Raw genomic sequence first — 13,414 nt, 5'->3', positions numbered from 1 at the left:
CAGAGGGGGATCTACCATGGGGATCTGCTGGGGCATGGAGTGGGGATCTGTTAGGTCACATAGGGGATCTGCTGGATCATGGGGGGATCTACTGAATTACACATGGGGATCTGCCGAGATGCCCAGGAGGACCTGCCCACCTCTTCAGAGAATAGTGAGAAAACTCATTCTTCCTGTATCATCGCAGGGGGAGCAGGGCCCCCAAGGCCCTCAGGGACAGAAGGGCACCGTGGGCCATGGCCTGCCTGGCCAAAAGGTGAGTGTCAGTCACTGGATCCGTGATTTCTTTTCTTGATCTTTCTTCTTTACATTTTAGAAAAACTCCCAGGCCTGAATTGGAGATGCCTGCCTGTCAAAGCTCCTTCTAAACTCCTGTCTGCCCTTCAGTGTCAGAACGTGGGAAAGAGGGGAGCTGGAGGAGGGAAGGAGACAGAGACAGAGAGAGATGGGGGGCAGGGAGAGACAGAGACAGATACAGAGAGGGGGAGAGACAAACAGACAGACAGAGGCCCACATCCCTGTCTGGGCTGGAGGCAGGAGCTTCCTCAGACCATGAGATCGGCTCTCCTGCCCACAGGGCCGGGGCATCTCAGACACTATCTAATCCAGGGGTGCCCCAGTTCCCATGTCTAGGATTCTTCCTGACAGCCGATGTGAACACCTGAGAAGGGGAAATAAGCTGTCCCACTGTGGTGTTGCCTTGCGGAGATGAAGGAGGACCTTGGCCCCAGAGGCTGCTGGCTGGGACTCCAGCTTTAGAGTTGCTGTGACCAGCATTAGCAGGTCCCTGTCCTGCTCTGAATGCTGGGTCTCTGCTGTGTTGATCAGGGTGAGCCCGGCAGCCAAGGGGACGTGGGGAAGAAAGGAGACAAGGGAGAGATCGGCGAGCCCGGAGCCCCTGGAAGACAGGCAAGCTAGTTTGGGCGGCCTCTTGGTCCTGTTTCCTAAGTAAAGTGCAGACAGTGTGTGCTCATGGTCACTCTCTTCCTGCTCTCCAGGGGCTGCCAGGACCCAAAGGGGATGCTGGACTCAGTGTGAGTATATGCGGTCATTCCCACAATAGGGTGGCTACCTTGCCTTTACCAAGCCCGTGGGCTCGCTGTTACGCAGCACCACCCTGAGCCCCCTTAACACAAATGAACTTTGAAAGGCACTGGCCTATGGGTCCTAACGATGCTCTGGAGGCCGTGGGAGTTTGGTGTAAATGTGGGAAAGAAGCCTCTGCAAAGTGCCGTGGAGGGCAGCTCAAACTGTAACTAGGAGGGAGAGACTGGGCTTTGCCTCCAGGTACTGCAGGTGACAGGGTGCTGAGAGGTGGCGGCCTCTAGCCACCTAGAAACTCCTGATTAGCAATTATCATTAGGTGAAATGGTAAAGACCAAAGTGGACTCCCAATTCCCCAGTGCCCCATCCCTGCCTGGCTGCCCCCTCTACTGCAGCAGCTATGGTTTGTCTCCAGCATGTCCCCCTTTCTAAGGAGGCGTGACCCTATTATCCCTGCAGAGCAGCCTCCTGGTTCCAGGAGTGACTAGGACCTAGTGCTCTGGCTGGAACAAGGTGGGGGACTGTTCTCCCCACCTTCCCAGGAGCCCCTGGGGGTCAATAGACAGCTAAGACATTCCCAGGTGTGACTAAGCAGGGGTGGGGGGGGGGGCAGCTCGGGCAGACAGAGCCTAGGCCAGAGAACAGCTCAAGCGTCCCTTGCCAGGTCCCCCATCCCCAGCACAGCGTCCTGGGAGCCGTGGAAGCTTGGGGAGGGTGGTGAGGTCCACAAAGACAATGGGCTGTCAGACGAAGGGCATGAGAACAGCACTCGGGACTGGCAGGCAGGGCTATGACGTTCACGATGTGGTGCGATTGCCAGGGGACCAGTGTACATGCACATGAAACACAGTGGGCATGCACACACAACACACATTTACACACGTATACAGCGGAGTGAATGCACACGATGTATGTGCACGCACAGCAGGGGTGACCCACAACACACACGTGTGCGCAGGGCACTCAGGCCTGTATTGGTGGTAACTAATAGCTCCTGGCAGAGCTGTGGCTGCATTTTGAACAAATGAAGTTTTTCTCTTTTTTTCCCTTCCAGAGAGAAGAAATTATCAAACTGATTATTGAAATATGTGGTAAGATTTGAACTGGGGAAGGAATATTCACATAAGCAGCTGTTGGTGAAAAAGCATGCCGGGCCTGGATTCAGGAAGACCCGAGTTCAAATCCAGCCTCAGATAGTTACTAGCTGTGTGACCTTGAGCCAGTCACTTAAGCCCCGTCTGCTTGCCTTCTCTGTATAATGGGGACGATAACAAGGCCTCCCTCCCAGATTGTTGTGAGGACCAGAGGAGGCGAGAGCTGCAGCATCTTACAAATGGGCCCTTACTGTTATTAACCTCAGTGTGGCAGAAGACTGCCTCAGGGCTGGGCCCAGAACTTGGGACTCCCGCCACAGGTCAGTGATAGAGGCTGTGGGAATGAGCCCCTGCAGACCCACCTGGGTACCACACCCCTGTGTATTGGGGGAGCAGCCTCAGGCTTGCTCCACATCCTTTGTTCTGGTCCCCCACCTTCACTCTTCAACTGCCTTCTTTCACAGTCTCAGGGCAGGAGGCACCGCAGGCTGGGGGAACTCTAGGCTGCGCCATTGGGCAGTGTACAGTTCAAGGTTGGAGACTCAGCCCCCCAGAGAGGAGCTCTGGGCTTCCAGGGCTCTGCACCATCGGGTAGCGCCCAGTCCAGTTGAGGGCTGGAGGCTCAGCCAGCCAGAGAGGGGCTCCGGGATCCCAGGGCTGGGTATCCTGAGGGCTCTCTCTCCTAGTCGCCCAGGAGCCTCACCTGTAGTATCCTGGTCTTGCAGGTTGTGGGGCTAAGTGTAAGGAGAGTCCCCTGGAACTGGTGTTCGTGATTGACAGCTCCGAGAGCGTGGGGCCAGAGAACTTCCAACTCATCAGAGACTTTGTCAAGAAACTCGTTGACCGTGTGGCGGTGGAGCACACCAGCGCCCGCATGGGCCTCATCAACTACAGCCACAAGGTGGAGGTGGTGGCCGACCTCAAACACTTCTCGGGCAAGGACCGCCTCTGGAGCGCGGTGGACGCCATGCAGTACCTGGGGGAAGGCACCTACACGGCCTCTGCGCTGCACGCGGCCAACGCCATGTTCCAGTCCGCCAGGCCTTCTGTGAGGAAGGTGGCCTTGGTCATCACCGATGGGCAGGCTGACACCCGTGACGAGATGAACCTGGAGCAGGTGGTGAAGAAGGCCAATGCCTCCGGCGTGGAGGTCTTTGTGATCGGCGTGGTGAAGGAGAGCGACCCCAACTTTGAGGTCTTCCGCCTCGAGATGGACCTAATTGCCACAGACCCTGACAGTGAGCACGTTTACCAGATCGACGATTTCCTGACACTCCCAGGTAAGCCTGCACTCTTCTTCTCTCCACTGTCCCAGGGAGGCATTCCCACGGATCCCCAAGGGGCTCCCTCCCTGGGAGGGAGTTAGGAAAGCCAGGAGGGAGAGGAATGGAAGCTCCTTAGGGGCAGGCACTGCTTAATTCTTGCCTTTACATCCCCAGTACCCAGCACAGAGCCTGGTATACAGTAGGCACTGAATAAGTACTTGCCGTGTAATCATTTTCTAAAGACTCCCAGAGATGGAGAACTCATTACCTTCAAAGGCAGCCGATTCCACTTTGCCTTAAAAAGACCTTATACCTTCCCCCAGAGCTCCTAGCCCTGGCCCCTGGTGCCAAGCAGAACCCCGGCCCTCCCCACCTCCTGCGGGAGGTCCACACCCGAGGCTTCCAGGCCTGAAGCCTTTCCTTATCTTTGGCCATCTAGCTCAGGGGTGTAATTAAACTCTGCAGCTCCTGGTGCTGCCTGTACTCAGGGCTGAGCCCTGCGCCAACCTGTCATCAGTGTGGGCACATCAGAGGTGCCTCAAATCAGCTTATCTTGGGTCGTTGCCAGCCCCGGGGAGCACTGACAAGGCCCCTCCTCGCTCACCCCCGGGGCCTGTTGAGCCAGTAGGGGAAATATGATGCCAGTGCCTTCCTGGAGCAGGCCGACCATGTGTGCCCGGCAGGGAGTTGGCAGTGCTTCCAAAGAGCAAGGACTGTCCTGGGCTCTGCACTCCAGAGACAGTAAACAAACCCAGTGAGAGTCACAGAGTGTCAGAGCTGGGGGGGACCCTTCCGAGGCAGCACCGAGGGGCATGGACTCAGCCAAGGTCACACAGCCAGCGTCCCCCTTGTTCCCCTCGAGTCAGGTCTCCTGACTTCCACCACAGCACACCTGGGAGTGAGGGTGGAAGTGAGGAAGAGCCTCAGGACACAAAAGACCACAAATCCACAGTGATCTCTGAGGAAGCCACAGGGACAAAGATCTGAGGCTGGCTCCCCCACCCCCACCAGCCATTCATGTCAAACAAAGTGTGCCCTCCTGCCCCCTGAGTCGACCACGCCCACAGATGATGGGCTGAGCTGTCTTCTCTGGGAGACAGAAGCCACACTTCCTAGCTACTTGCTCATCCTAGGATTAGACCGGAGGCTCTCACCTGGATGTCAGCCTGCAAGGTGAGGACAGGTGAGGTCAGGTGAGCTGCCTTTGGGCCAGCTCTCGTCTTTATGAGGCAGACGTCACCAGCACCCCCCATACTCTAAGAGGAGGGAACCAAGAAGGACCCACAGCCATAGACTTTGGCCACTGGCCTGGGCAGGTCCTGGGAGAATGGATGCTCCTTGAGGCCAGAGCTGGGGTGGAGCCCACAAAGAAAGTTCTTTGGAATTCTGGGGCCTCCCAGCTGGGGTTGTGACCTCTCTGGGCATTGAAGGCCTTCTCCAACCTCAGAATCTGGTCCTCACAACAACCCTGGGATGTTGGTACTGTTATAGCTCCATTTTACAGCTGAGAAAATGGAGGCAAACAGGGTGAAGTGACTTGTCCTGGGTCACACAGCAAGGAAGTATCTGAGACTGGATTTGAATTCAGGCCTTCCTGACGCTGGGGCTGGCACTCCATCCACTGAGCCCCAGCTGGGTAGGGGGCCACCTCGTAACATCATGTGTTTTATTCAGGAATCCATGCAGGTGAGGCTGTTTTCAGCCCTATTCCTCGTCCCACTAGTGGGGCTCACACTGTGATGCTCTTTGGTGCTGTCTTCTCTCAGCAATGGTCTGCGGCCTGAACCTTCCCTTTTCCCTCTAGCCCCTCACCCCCACCACACACACATCAACACCCCCTCATGGTCATCTCCTCCTGGGCCCAGCGGTCATTGGTTTGTCCCACCTTAAACAATGCAGGGGTTCCTCATCTTTTCTATGTCATGGGTCCCTTGGGCAGTCTGGTGATGCCTATGGACGACCCTTTCTCAAAATCCCTTTTTTCCCCTTTCTGTTTGGTATTTTATTTTTCCCCAGTTACATATAAAAACCATTTTTAACATTCATTTTTAAAACTTTGAGTTTCAAATTCTCTGCCTTCCTCCCTCCCCATCCCCATTGAGAAGGCAAGCAATTCAATATAGGTTATACATGTGTAGTCATGCAAAACATTTCCATAATAGTCATGTTGTGAAAGAAAACATAGACCAAAAGAAACCACCTCAAGAAAACAAATAAAGTAAAAAAGAAAGTCTGCTTCAATGTGTTTTCAGACCCCATCAGTTCTTTGTTTGGGGATGGGTAGCATTGTTCATGCTAAGTCCTTCAGAGTTGTCTCGGATCATTGTATTGCTGAGAATAGCTAAGTCATTCACAACTGATCATCTCACAGTACGGCTGTGACTTTATACACAATCCATTCCACTTTGCATCAGCCCATGCAAGTCTTCCTGGGTTTTTCTGAAAGCATCCTGCCCGTCATTTCTTATGGCACAATAGTGTTCCATCATAATAGTAATTATGGTGGTCCATCGTAATAATCCATATATGATCCATCAATGTGATCCATCATCATAATCATACCACAACTTGGTCAGCCATTCCCCTAGTGACGGGGATCCCCTCAATTTCTAACTCTTTGCCCCCAGAAAAGAGCCGCTATAAATAAAATCCCATTTTTAAAATGCATAGAATAAACTACACTTTGTTCCAAAGGAAACCTGCTATACTGAAATATACTGAACAGAATATCTCATGTCCCTAAGGAAAAGCACCCTCAAGATCTCATCCCAAGCAGAGGCCAGGGACGTGGGGGTTGTCAACATCCAGGACGCGGGAGGCATGGGGTGTGGCCAGCTAGAGTCCTCGGCCACCAGAGCAGGCATCCCTCAAACCCTTCTGGACCAAGGGAGTCTCCTGCTTGGGAAGGAGACTTCTTGACTGGAGGGGTCACTGAGGGGACTTCCAGAGAGGGAGGCACGCCTCCCTCCCCCTTCACTCATCTGAGACGCGTGGCCCGGAAGGCTGAGGAGGAAGATGGCAGCCTCCTGTCTCAAGTCCCCTCCTGTTTCTCTTGGCAGCCCTGGAGAATAAACTGTTCCAAAAAATCTGTGAGGACTTTAACTCTTACCTCGACCAAATTCTTGGCGCACCGGTTCTCCATCCTGGTTTTGGGACTAAGCTACAGGGGACTGTGGATGCCCCCACTGCTGAGGTGGAGCTGGAGAGCGCTGAGTCGGTAAGTCAGCCCCTTCCCAAGTGGAAAGTAAGGAACCAGCCTTTCAGTCTAATGGAGTGCCAGATCTCAGCTTTGCTGTTTCTTCCCTGTGTGACCTTGGGCAAGTCACTTAACTTCCTGGCCTCAGTTTCCACCTCTGGGAGAAATGAGTGGGCAGCGCTGCTGCTAGGTCTATGGAGATCACAGGTGATGTGGTTTCCTCATCTCACCTTCTTCTGAGTCTGGCAGCTTCCTCCCCACTTCCTTCCAAAGTTACCTACTGTCTGTGTCTCCTCCAGGAAAATGGGCACTCCTCAAGGGCAGGGTCTGTGGATTTGCTTTTCTTTGTATTCCTAAGGCATAGCATAGTGCCGAGTACACAGCAAGAGCTTCATAAAAGCTAGTTAGTGTCCTGACTGACTCTGTCTGTGCCTGAAAAATTAGCTCTCCTGAGGTCATCCTGGCAGACCTTGAGATGTCAAATGATCGCAAGCATTTATTAAGCACCAACTATGTACCAGGACCCATGCTAGGTGCTGCCTAAAGGAAGACAAAGCATGAGACAGCCCTGGCCCTCAGGAAGTTTACATTCTACCCAATGCAAAGGTCAAAAAATCCTGGGCCCCGGTTGGCCAGGTTCTCCTGCCTCTTCTTCAGGGTGCGCTCTGCCTCAGCTGGGATGCTTACCTGCCCTGTTGGTGTTAGCAGTGGTAGGGATGGATCATGTCCCTAGACTGAGACTGGGGGGCCAGGCTGTGAGCAGGGCTGGTGGTCTAGGGGGCCCCACTTTTGCTGGGGCTCTTGTGTCTGCCTGCCTACCTGCCGGGTGGCAATTCACGTTGGCGGTAGTGGGATGGAGGCCCCCTCCTCTGGAGGAGATCTGTGGAGGCCAGATCTGGAACTGGGGCTGGTGGTCAAGTGACATGAAGACTATTGTGGGAGTAGGATTGACAAGCCATAACGACTCTTTGAGAATGGGGTGTGGGGAGGGGGTGCTGAGTAAAGGTGACTCCTGGGTAAAAATCACCCTCTCCTTTCTTTCCATCTTGTATCCTTGTAACCCTGTCTCCCTGGGAGGTGGGGCTTGGAGAGCTGGCACCTCAGGGTCTTTGGGTGGGACTCCTTAAGAGGGGTCTCTCTTATGCCATCTTTGTCCTGACAGCTGTCATAGTGGGGCGCTGGCCCAGAGTAGATGCTTGTAAGTGGTCACTGATCAATGGGGTCAGGGGGAGGTGCTGAGGACAGAGGCATTCTAGGATGGTGAAAGCTCACTCCCATGAAGTGAGGAGCATCTGGGACTGACTCAGTTTTCCTATAGCTCAGTCCTCCAGGAGCCCAGGACAAAGGGCCCGGACCTTTCCCGTCCCTCAGGAGTGGAGTCTCCACCGCGACCACGACAAGGAACATGCCTGTGGATCACAGACAGTCCATCGGCCCCATGGCTGGCGGCGGCACACAGGATGAGGACACTCGTACCCTTCAGCCCATTTTTGTCGTGCCCACTGTTGAGACTGCACGCCGAGGTGAGGGGGGCGGCTGATCGCGGGATCCTCCCTTTTCTCACATATAAAATAATTAATAGTGCCAACATTCCTGCTAACCTTCTAAACTCCCTCATCCCGCGTGGGATTGGGAGGAGGAGTAGAGCATTCATCTCTCCTCTCTTGGGTGGGATGAGCAGGCAGCTGTCATCTGGTTTCTAAATCTCATGGGCTGGAGCTTGGGTTGGGGCCAAGAGGTTAGGAGACCTGGGAACTGGTTCCCAGAACACCAGAAAATCTCTCTGAGGCCCCCTCGTCTAGCCCGTATGTGAACATCATCCCCAACAAAGGGACATCCAGCCCCTCTTTGAAAACCCCAGGAAGGACCCCCCCCATGTGTCCTCAAGCAGCCCATCCATCCCCTTGGGACAGCTCTCATTGTTAACAAGATTGCCTTGGCCTCCAAGTGGGGGGGAGTTAGAACCATGGAGAAGGTGATCCTGGGGTCATCAGAGGAACAGCTATGGGGGCCAGCTCTGTTCGTGGCTGGCTCTTGGACCCCGGGACGCTGCTTTACCTTCCTATCCGTGGGATGACACAGAACATGGGCTCCCAGAGAATGGGGGACTGGCAGATCCTCCTGCCCCATCACTTGGGAAGGTGCTTCACCAACACATTGTCAAAGCCACTATTAGGATCCATCCCTGAACCAGGTTCATTCCTGTCTCCCTCAGCGGGGAGTTGCCCCCTAGACTTTCTCCCTGGTCCACCGTAGCAAACATTCCCTACCGATACGGGGCATTTCTTGTCCTGATTCTCCTCCTCCCAAAGCAGGGACTGATGAAGCATGAGGAGGACTTCTCTGCCTCCTGGCTTTGCAGACAGAGGTTGGAGTGATCCCTGGGGTAGCTGGACTTGGATCCCACTATCCCTGTTGCCAAACCCAAGCCTCAGACAGATGGCTTAAACTTGTTAATAATAATCTTCCTAATGTGCTCTCGGAATATTAGAATGGAATTAGGCATTTCCAAATAAGAGCCTACAAAGTCCCATCGGCCCAGGACAGCTATGGAAAGATGAATACATTTGTCAAAGAGGAAGAAGAAAGTTGGTAGATGTTGTCAGGGCAGAGGATGGAGAAGGTAAAAACTACAGAAAAACTCCTGGAATAGACACACTTCACAGGAAAATAGCAGAGGCCACGGGGAGACAGACATCACTGCATTCATCCACTGTAACTAGATGGAGTAACACTGTAAGTACATGGAGCCCACGAAACAGCTTAGATCCAGGAGTGGAATCAAAAGGCCCTGCCTGGGAGATGTCCACAGGACCCAAGATTACAATGTATGAGCAAAGAAATGTCCGAGAAAATCATGTCTGAGTCACATGGCTTCATCTGCAGCCATGTGGGCCTGGTGATCTGAGACAAGGCAGAAGTGACAGAAAGTGAGAGCCCAGGTGCTGATGGGCAGGAAACAGCCCCAGAAACTGTGCGACTTGTCACTGCAAGTTGCAAATATTTATTGACTACTGAATACCTAGAAAGTTATAATGACACAGCCAGATTCAGACACCAGAAGCTTGCTCTTCCTCACTAACTAATGGGTGACAAATCCCTGCACTACAAAAGTGAACCCTTAATTCTAACCCATAAATAAATTGTAGTGGGACGATAGCAGCCTCCCCAAAACTGCTAATGGCCCACAGTTGCTTGAACGCATCACCAGACCCTAACACATTAAGAATGCTGTGTTTGATAGATTTCCCTCTAAAGAATATTGACTCATAATATTGACTCCCATTTATGTGAAAGGAAAAGGCCTCCCAAGTATAGAGATTCAGCAGAAGAAATCAAAGCCAGGCGAGAGCGGGATGAGGGGCCTGTCATCCTGGGCTCTACTGGAATGGGCCCAAAGGTGATTTCCCAGACATCTTACCCTTTGTATTCAATTGCAGAAAGCTGCCTCTGTTGGATCCTATTCTACCCCTAACCCTACCAGATTCTTAACTCTGACCCCAGCTAGATGACACAGAGGACAGAGCACTGGGCTTGGAACTAAGAAGACCTAAGTTCAATCTGGCCTCAGATACTTAATGACTTTATGACCCAGGCCCTGTCACTTAATCTCTGTCTGACTCCATTTCAGTTCTAAACAGGAGCAATGATAACGCCCCCTCCCAGGGATGTTGTGGGTGCAGTGAGGTCATTTTGTAAAGTACGTAGCACAGTGCCTGACACACTTAATAGATGCTTGTTTTCTTGTCCCTTCGTTTCTGAATAACTCACGGGACCCCAATTCCAAGACAATGCCTTGGTCCTTAGGAAGAGCAAATCAGCATTTTCTCCATCTCTATGGTGATGTAAGGGGGTTCCTTATTTACCCCCTGTGAGGCAGAGTCTGCCAATATTGTAATTAATCAGCACTATTTATGGAGGTGGGAGCTGAGCCACAGAGAAGTGGGGTGACTTACCCAGGGTCACGCAGCTAGCAAACAAACACTGGGACCAGACTGGAACCTTGGTCACGCTCCAAGCCTTCCTGTGTGGGCACACCCCACGCACTCACTCTGTGCTCAGTGTACAAGAAGCCCTCAAAACCCTTGCTGAGCTAATGAAGGGACTGAGTGACCCACTTGCGGCTTAGCTTATGCTCACCAAGTACCCCATCTCTGCATTCAACCTTTTAAACCCCCTACTAAGAGCCAAGCTGCTTCCTCCCGTAGTCTTCCTGAGAAAATGGACAATGGCCTACCTCCGTCTCCTGGTCTATAGAGGAAACTCACAGCTAACTTGCTGCATTTCGGGGCCCCCTAGATCCCCAGTGCCTGGAGGCCCTGAGACCGGGAGACTGTGGGGAGTATGTCGTCCGGTGGTACTATGATAAGGAGGTGGATGCATGTGCCCGCTTCTGGTACAGTGGCTGCGGTGGCACCAGCAACCGGTTCAACAGTGAACAGGAATGTCGCAAAGCCTGCGTCCAAGGATGAACGGTGAGTGTCCCTGGGTCTCTGCCACCCTGCCCCAGCCTAGAAACAGACAACCCCAGCAGGGAGCCTGGAGCTCTTGGCCCACTCACAACTAGGATGGTCTTGTCTTGGTCAAGAGGATTCTGGGCCCTGCCCGTCCCTGACTCTTTTTTCTCTGGACCCCACCCCACCCCAGGGTGCCCAATTACTGGAGCCCTCTGGGTGTGAGGCAGAAAGAAGCCCATGTTACATTGGAATTGGATGCCCAAAGTGCCACTGGGGCCACATGGGCATTCTGGAAGAGGAAGGAAGAGCGTGGAAGTGGGCCCTCCCCTCCTCCTGCTCCCCTAGACATTGATAGCTGAACTTCCACTGTGATATCTCCGTTTGGGCACCCAGTCCTCCAAAGCTCTGTTTGGTTTGTTCAGATTGGGCCCCACCCTCTTAGTAGCTTGTGTGACCCTGTATTAGGAGGGCAGAGTTTATAATCTCAAAGAGGATCATATATATGTCTGAAAGGTTCGGAACCGCTGGATATAAGAAATTCTCAAGATAAGAGGCAGAAGAATCAAAGCATATATTTAGGCTCCACAGTAACCAACCCATGAACCAGCATCCCCATTTTGATATATTGATCAAAAGCTTCCAGGCCCAATAAGTACACCTCACAAGAGTAACCAGGAGGCCACAGAGAAGCATGATGGTATAAAGCAAAATCATGCTTCCCCCTCTATGGTAAAAAAGATCACCCACTGGCCTCAAGTCCTTGTTCAGCTTCCTCCCGTAGGTCAGCTCTGCTACCGGCAGCTCCTGCTTCAGCTTCGGCTGCGGCTGTAGCTGTAGCAGCCTCTGGCTCCAACGGAAGCTGTTTTTAACCATCCGGCTTCTGCGGGGGTGTAAGGTACGCCGGGGAAAGCACAGGTTCTTTCAATCTGCTTAAGCAAGGTGAAGGGGTTGCCCAGGAAAGCACAGGTTCTTTCCATCAGCTTAAGCAAGGGAAGCAAGGTGAAGGGGCCGACAAGCTTACTCCAACCCAACATACAAACAGCATTCAGTTCAGGGGAAAAAGCCAAACTAGTCAAGGGCACTTGTTGACTAAGTGCTAAGGAGCCCATTTTTGGTTACCAACACAGACCCTCAGCACATCACTTAACTTCTTCCTTCCTCAGTTTCCTCAAATGCAAAATGGGGATGATTTGTTGTGAGATCAAATGAGATAAGACACATTAAGAGTGCTTAGCCCGGGGCCTGGCACCTAGTGGGCATTTGGCAAGCATTTGTCCCCTTCCTTCTTTCCAGCACTCGGCCAGAGAAGACTTCTCAGGAGTGTGAGGAGGCTCCTGGTGAGGATGCATGGGAGACGGGTCATCCCCACACACCAGAGGATGCTACGTTCCTCCTTCCTGCACGTCTGCCTGCTTGCTTCCCCTGATGTCACCCTCCTGCTGAGCCGATGTGTGTCTCTCTTGACATGTGGCTACAAGCTATTCGAGCTTCTGTCTAACTTCGCAAATCCAGAGTCCCAGGAGCTGGGTCTGGTCCCTCCTCCTCCCCTTCCCACCTCTCACTCCAGCCTGGAATCTCTCCCCAATTGGAGAGCAGGGATTGGTAATAGTCAGAATGTGGCCAAGCAGAGGAGCAGGGGGCCACAGATGACTATGGGGTCAACGGCTTGGTATTGAGAAAGTTCCCCTTGGTCAAAAAAAAGACTCTCTTGGGACAGATGCTGTCTTATCTTAGCAGGAAAGAAACCAAAGTGTGTGTGTGTGTGTGTGTGTGTGTGTGTGTGTCTGTGTGCGTGTGTGTGCACGTGCGAGCGTGTCCTCCAGAGTGCACCTGGTGGGGTGGGGGTGCTGACTGATGCTTTCTGTCCCTGCAAAGCTTTCTGAAGGGGATGCAGGGTGGGGGACATTGGTTTCTCCCCTCCCTCTCCCACCTTCCTACCTTTAGAGACTCATGGACCCACTGTGGGGATGTTGTTGGAAGTTATAGGAAATAAAATGAGGCATAACTCTGAAAGACCAGCATACTCTGAATCAGACCATTGGGTTGAGAAGGCTGACAAAGGGAGGCCAAAAGACGCACTTGGTTCTCTCTCTTTGGCGTTAAGATGGAGGTGGGGTGGGGTGGGGAGGGAGCGAGGGAGGGCGGGAGGCTAGTTCTGTGCTGCCAGACTGGTGCTGAACGCTGTCAGCGAACACCGCCCCAATATTCCCGCCATCTCTCCCACCCTGATTTTCAGTCTCTCTGAATTCAAGGGAGGCTTCACTTGAGTATTTGAACCGGGGACCCCGGCTCTAGAGGAAGCAGGGACGGGCACTGCGTGCTGCCAGCTCCTGGAACAGACACACCCTGCCCTAAGAA

General features: G+C 53.0%; 1 protein-coding gene across 1 annotated transcript in view; it reads left to right on the top strand.

The window, feature by feature from the left end:
• The window catches only part of COL28A1 (collagen type XXVIII alpha 1 chain), a 65,893-nt gene extending 52,837 nt beyond the window's left edge, over positions 1–13,056 (top strand). The window contains exons 27-35 of the mRNA XM_036759584.1: positions 188–256; positions 829–909; positions 999–1,034; positions 2,099–2,135; positions 2,864–3,418; positions 6,463–6,620; positions 7,918–8,122; positions 10,899–11,074; positions 12,350–13,056. Of these exons, the coding sequence (XP_036615479.1) occupies positions 188–256; positions 829–909; positions 999–1,034; positions 2,099–2,135; positions 2,864–3,418; positions 6,463–6,620; positions 7,918–8,122; positions 10,899–11,071 (1,314 nt within the window). The 3' untranslated portion in view covers positions 11,072–11,074; positions 12,350–13,056. The remainder of the gene's footprint in view (positions 1–187; positions 257–828; positions 910–998; positions 1,035–2,098; positions 2,136–2,863; positions 3,419–6,462; positions 6,621–7,917; positions 8,123–10,898; positions 11,075–12,349) is intronic.
• Positions 13,057–13,414: the final 358 nt, after the last annotated feature.

The sequence above is a fragment of the Trichosurus vulpecula genome, chromosome 5 (genome assembly GCF_011100635.1).
Source record: "Trichosurus vulpecula isolate mTriVul1 chromosome 5, mTriVul1.pri, whole genome shotgun sequence".
NCBI lineage: Eukaryota > Metazoa > Chordata > Mammalia > Diprotodontia > Phalangeridae > Trichosurus > Trichosurus vulpecula.
Note: the sequence above shows the minus strand (reverse complement) of the source record. Positions and strands in the feature narration are given on the sequence as shown.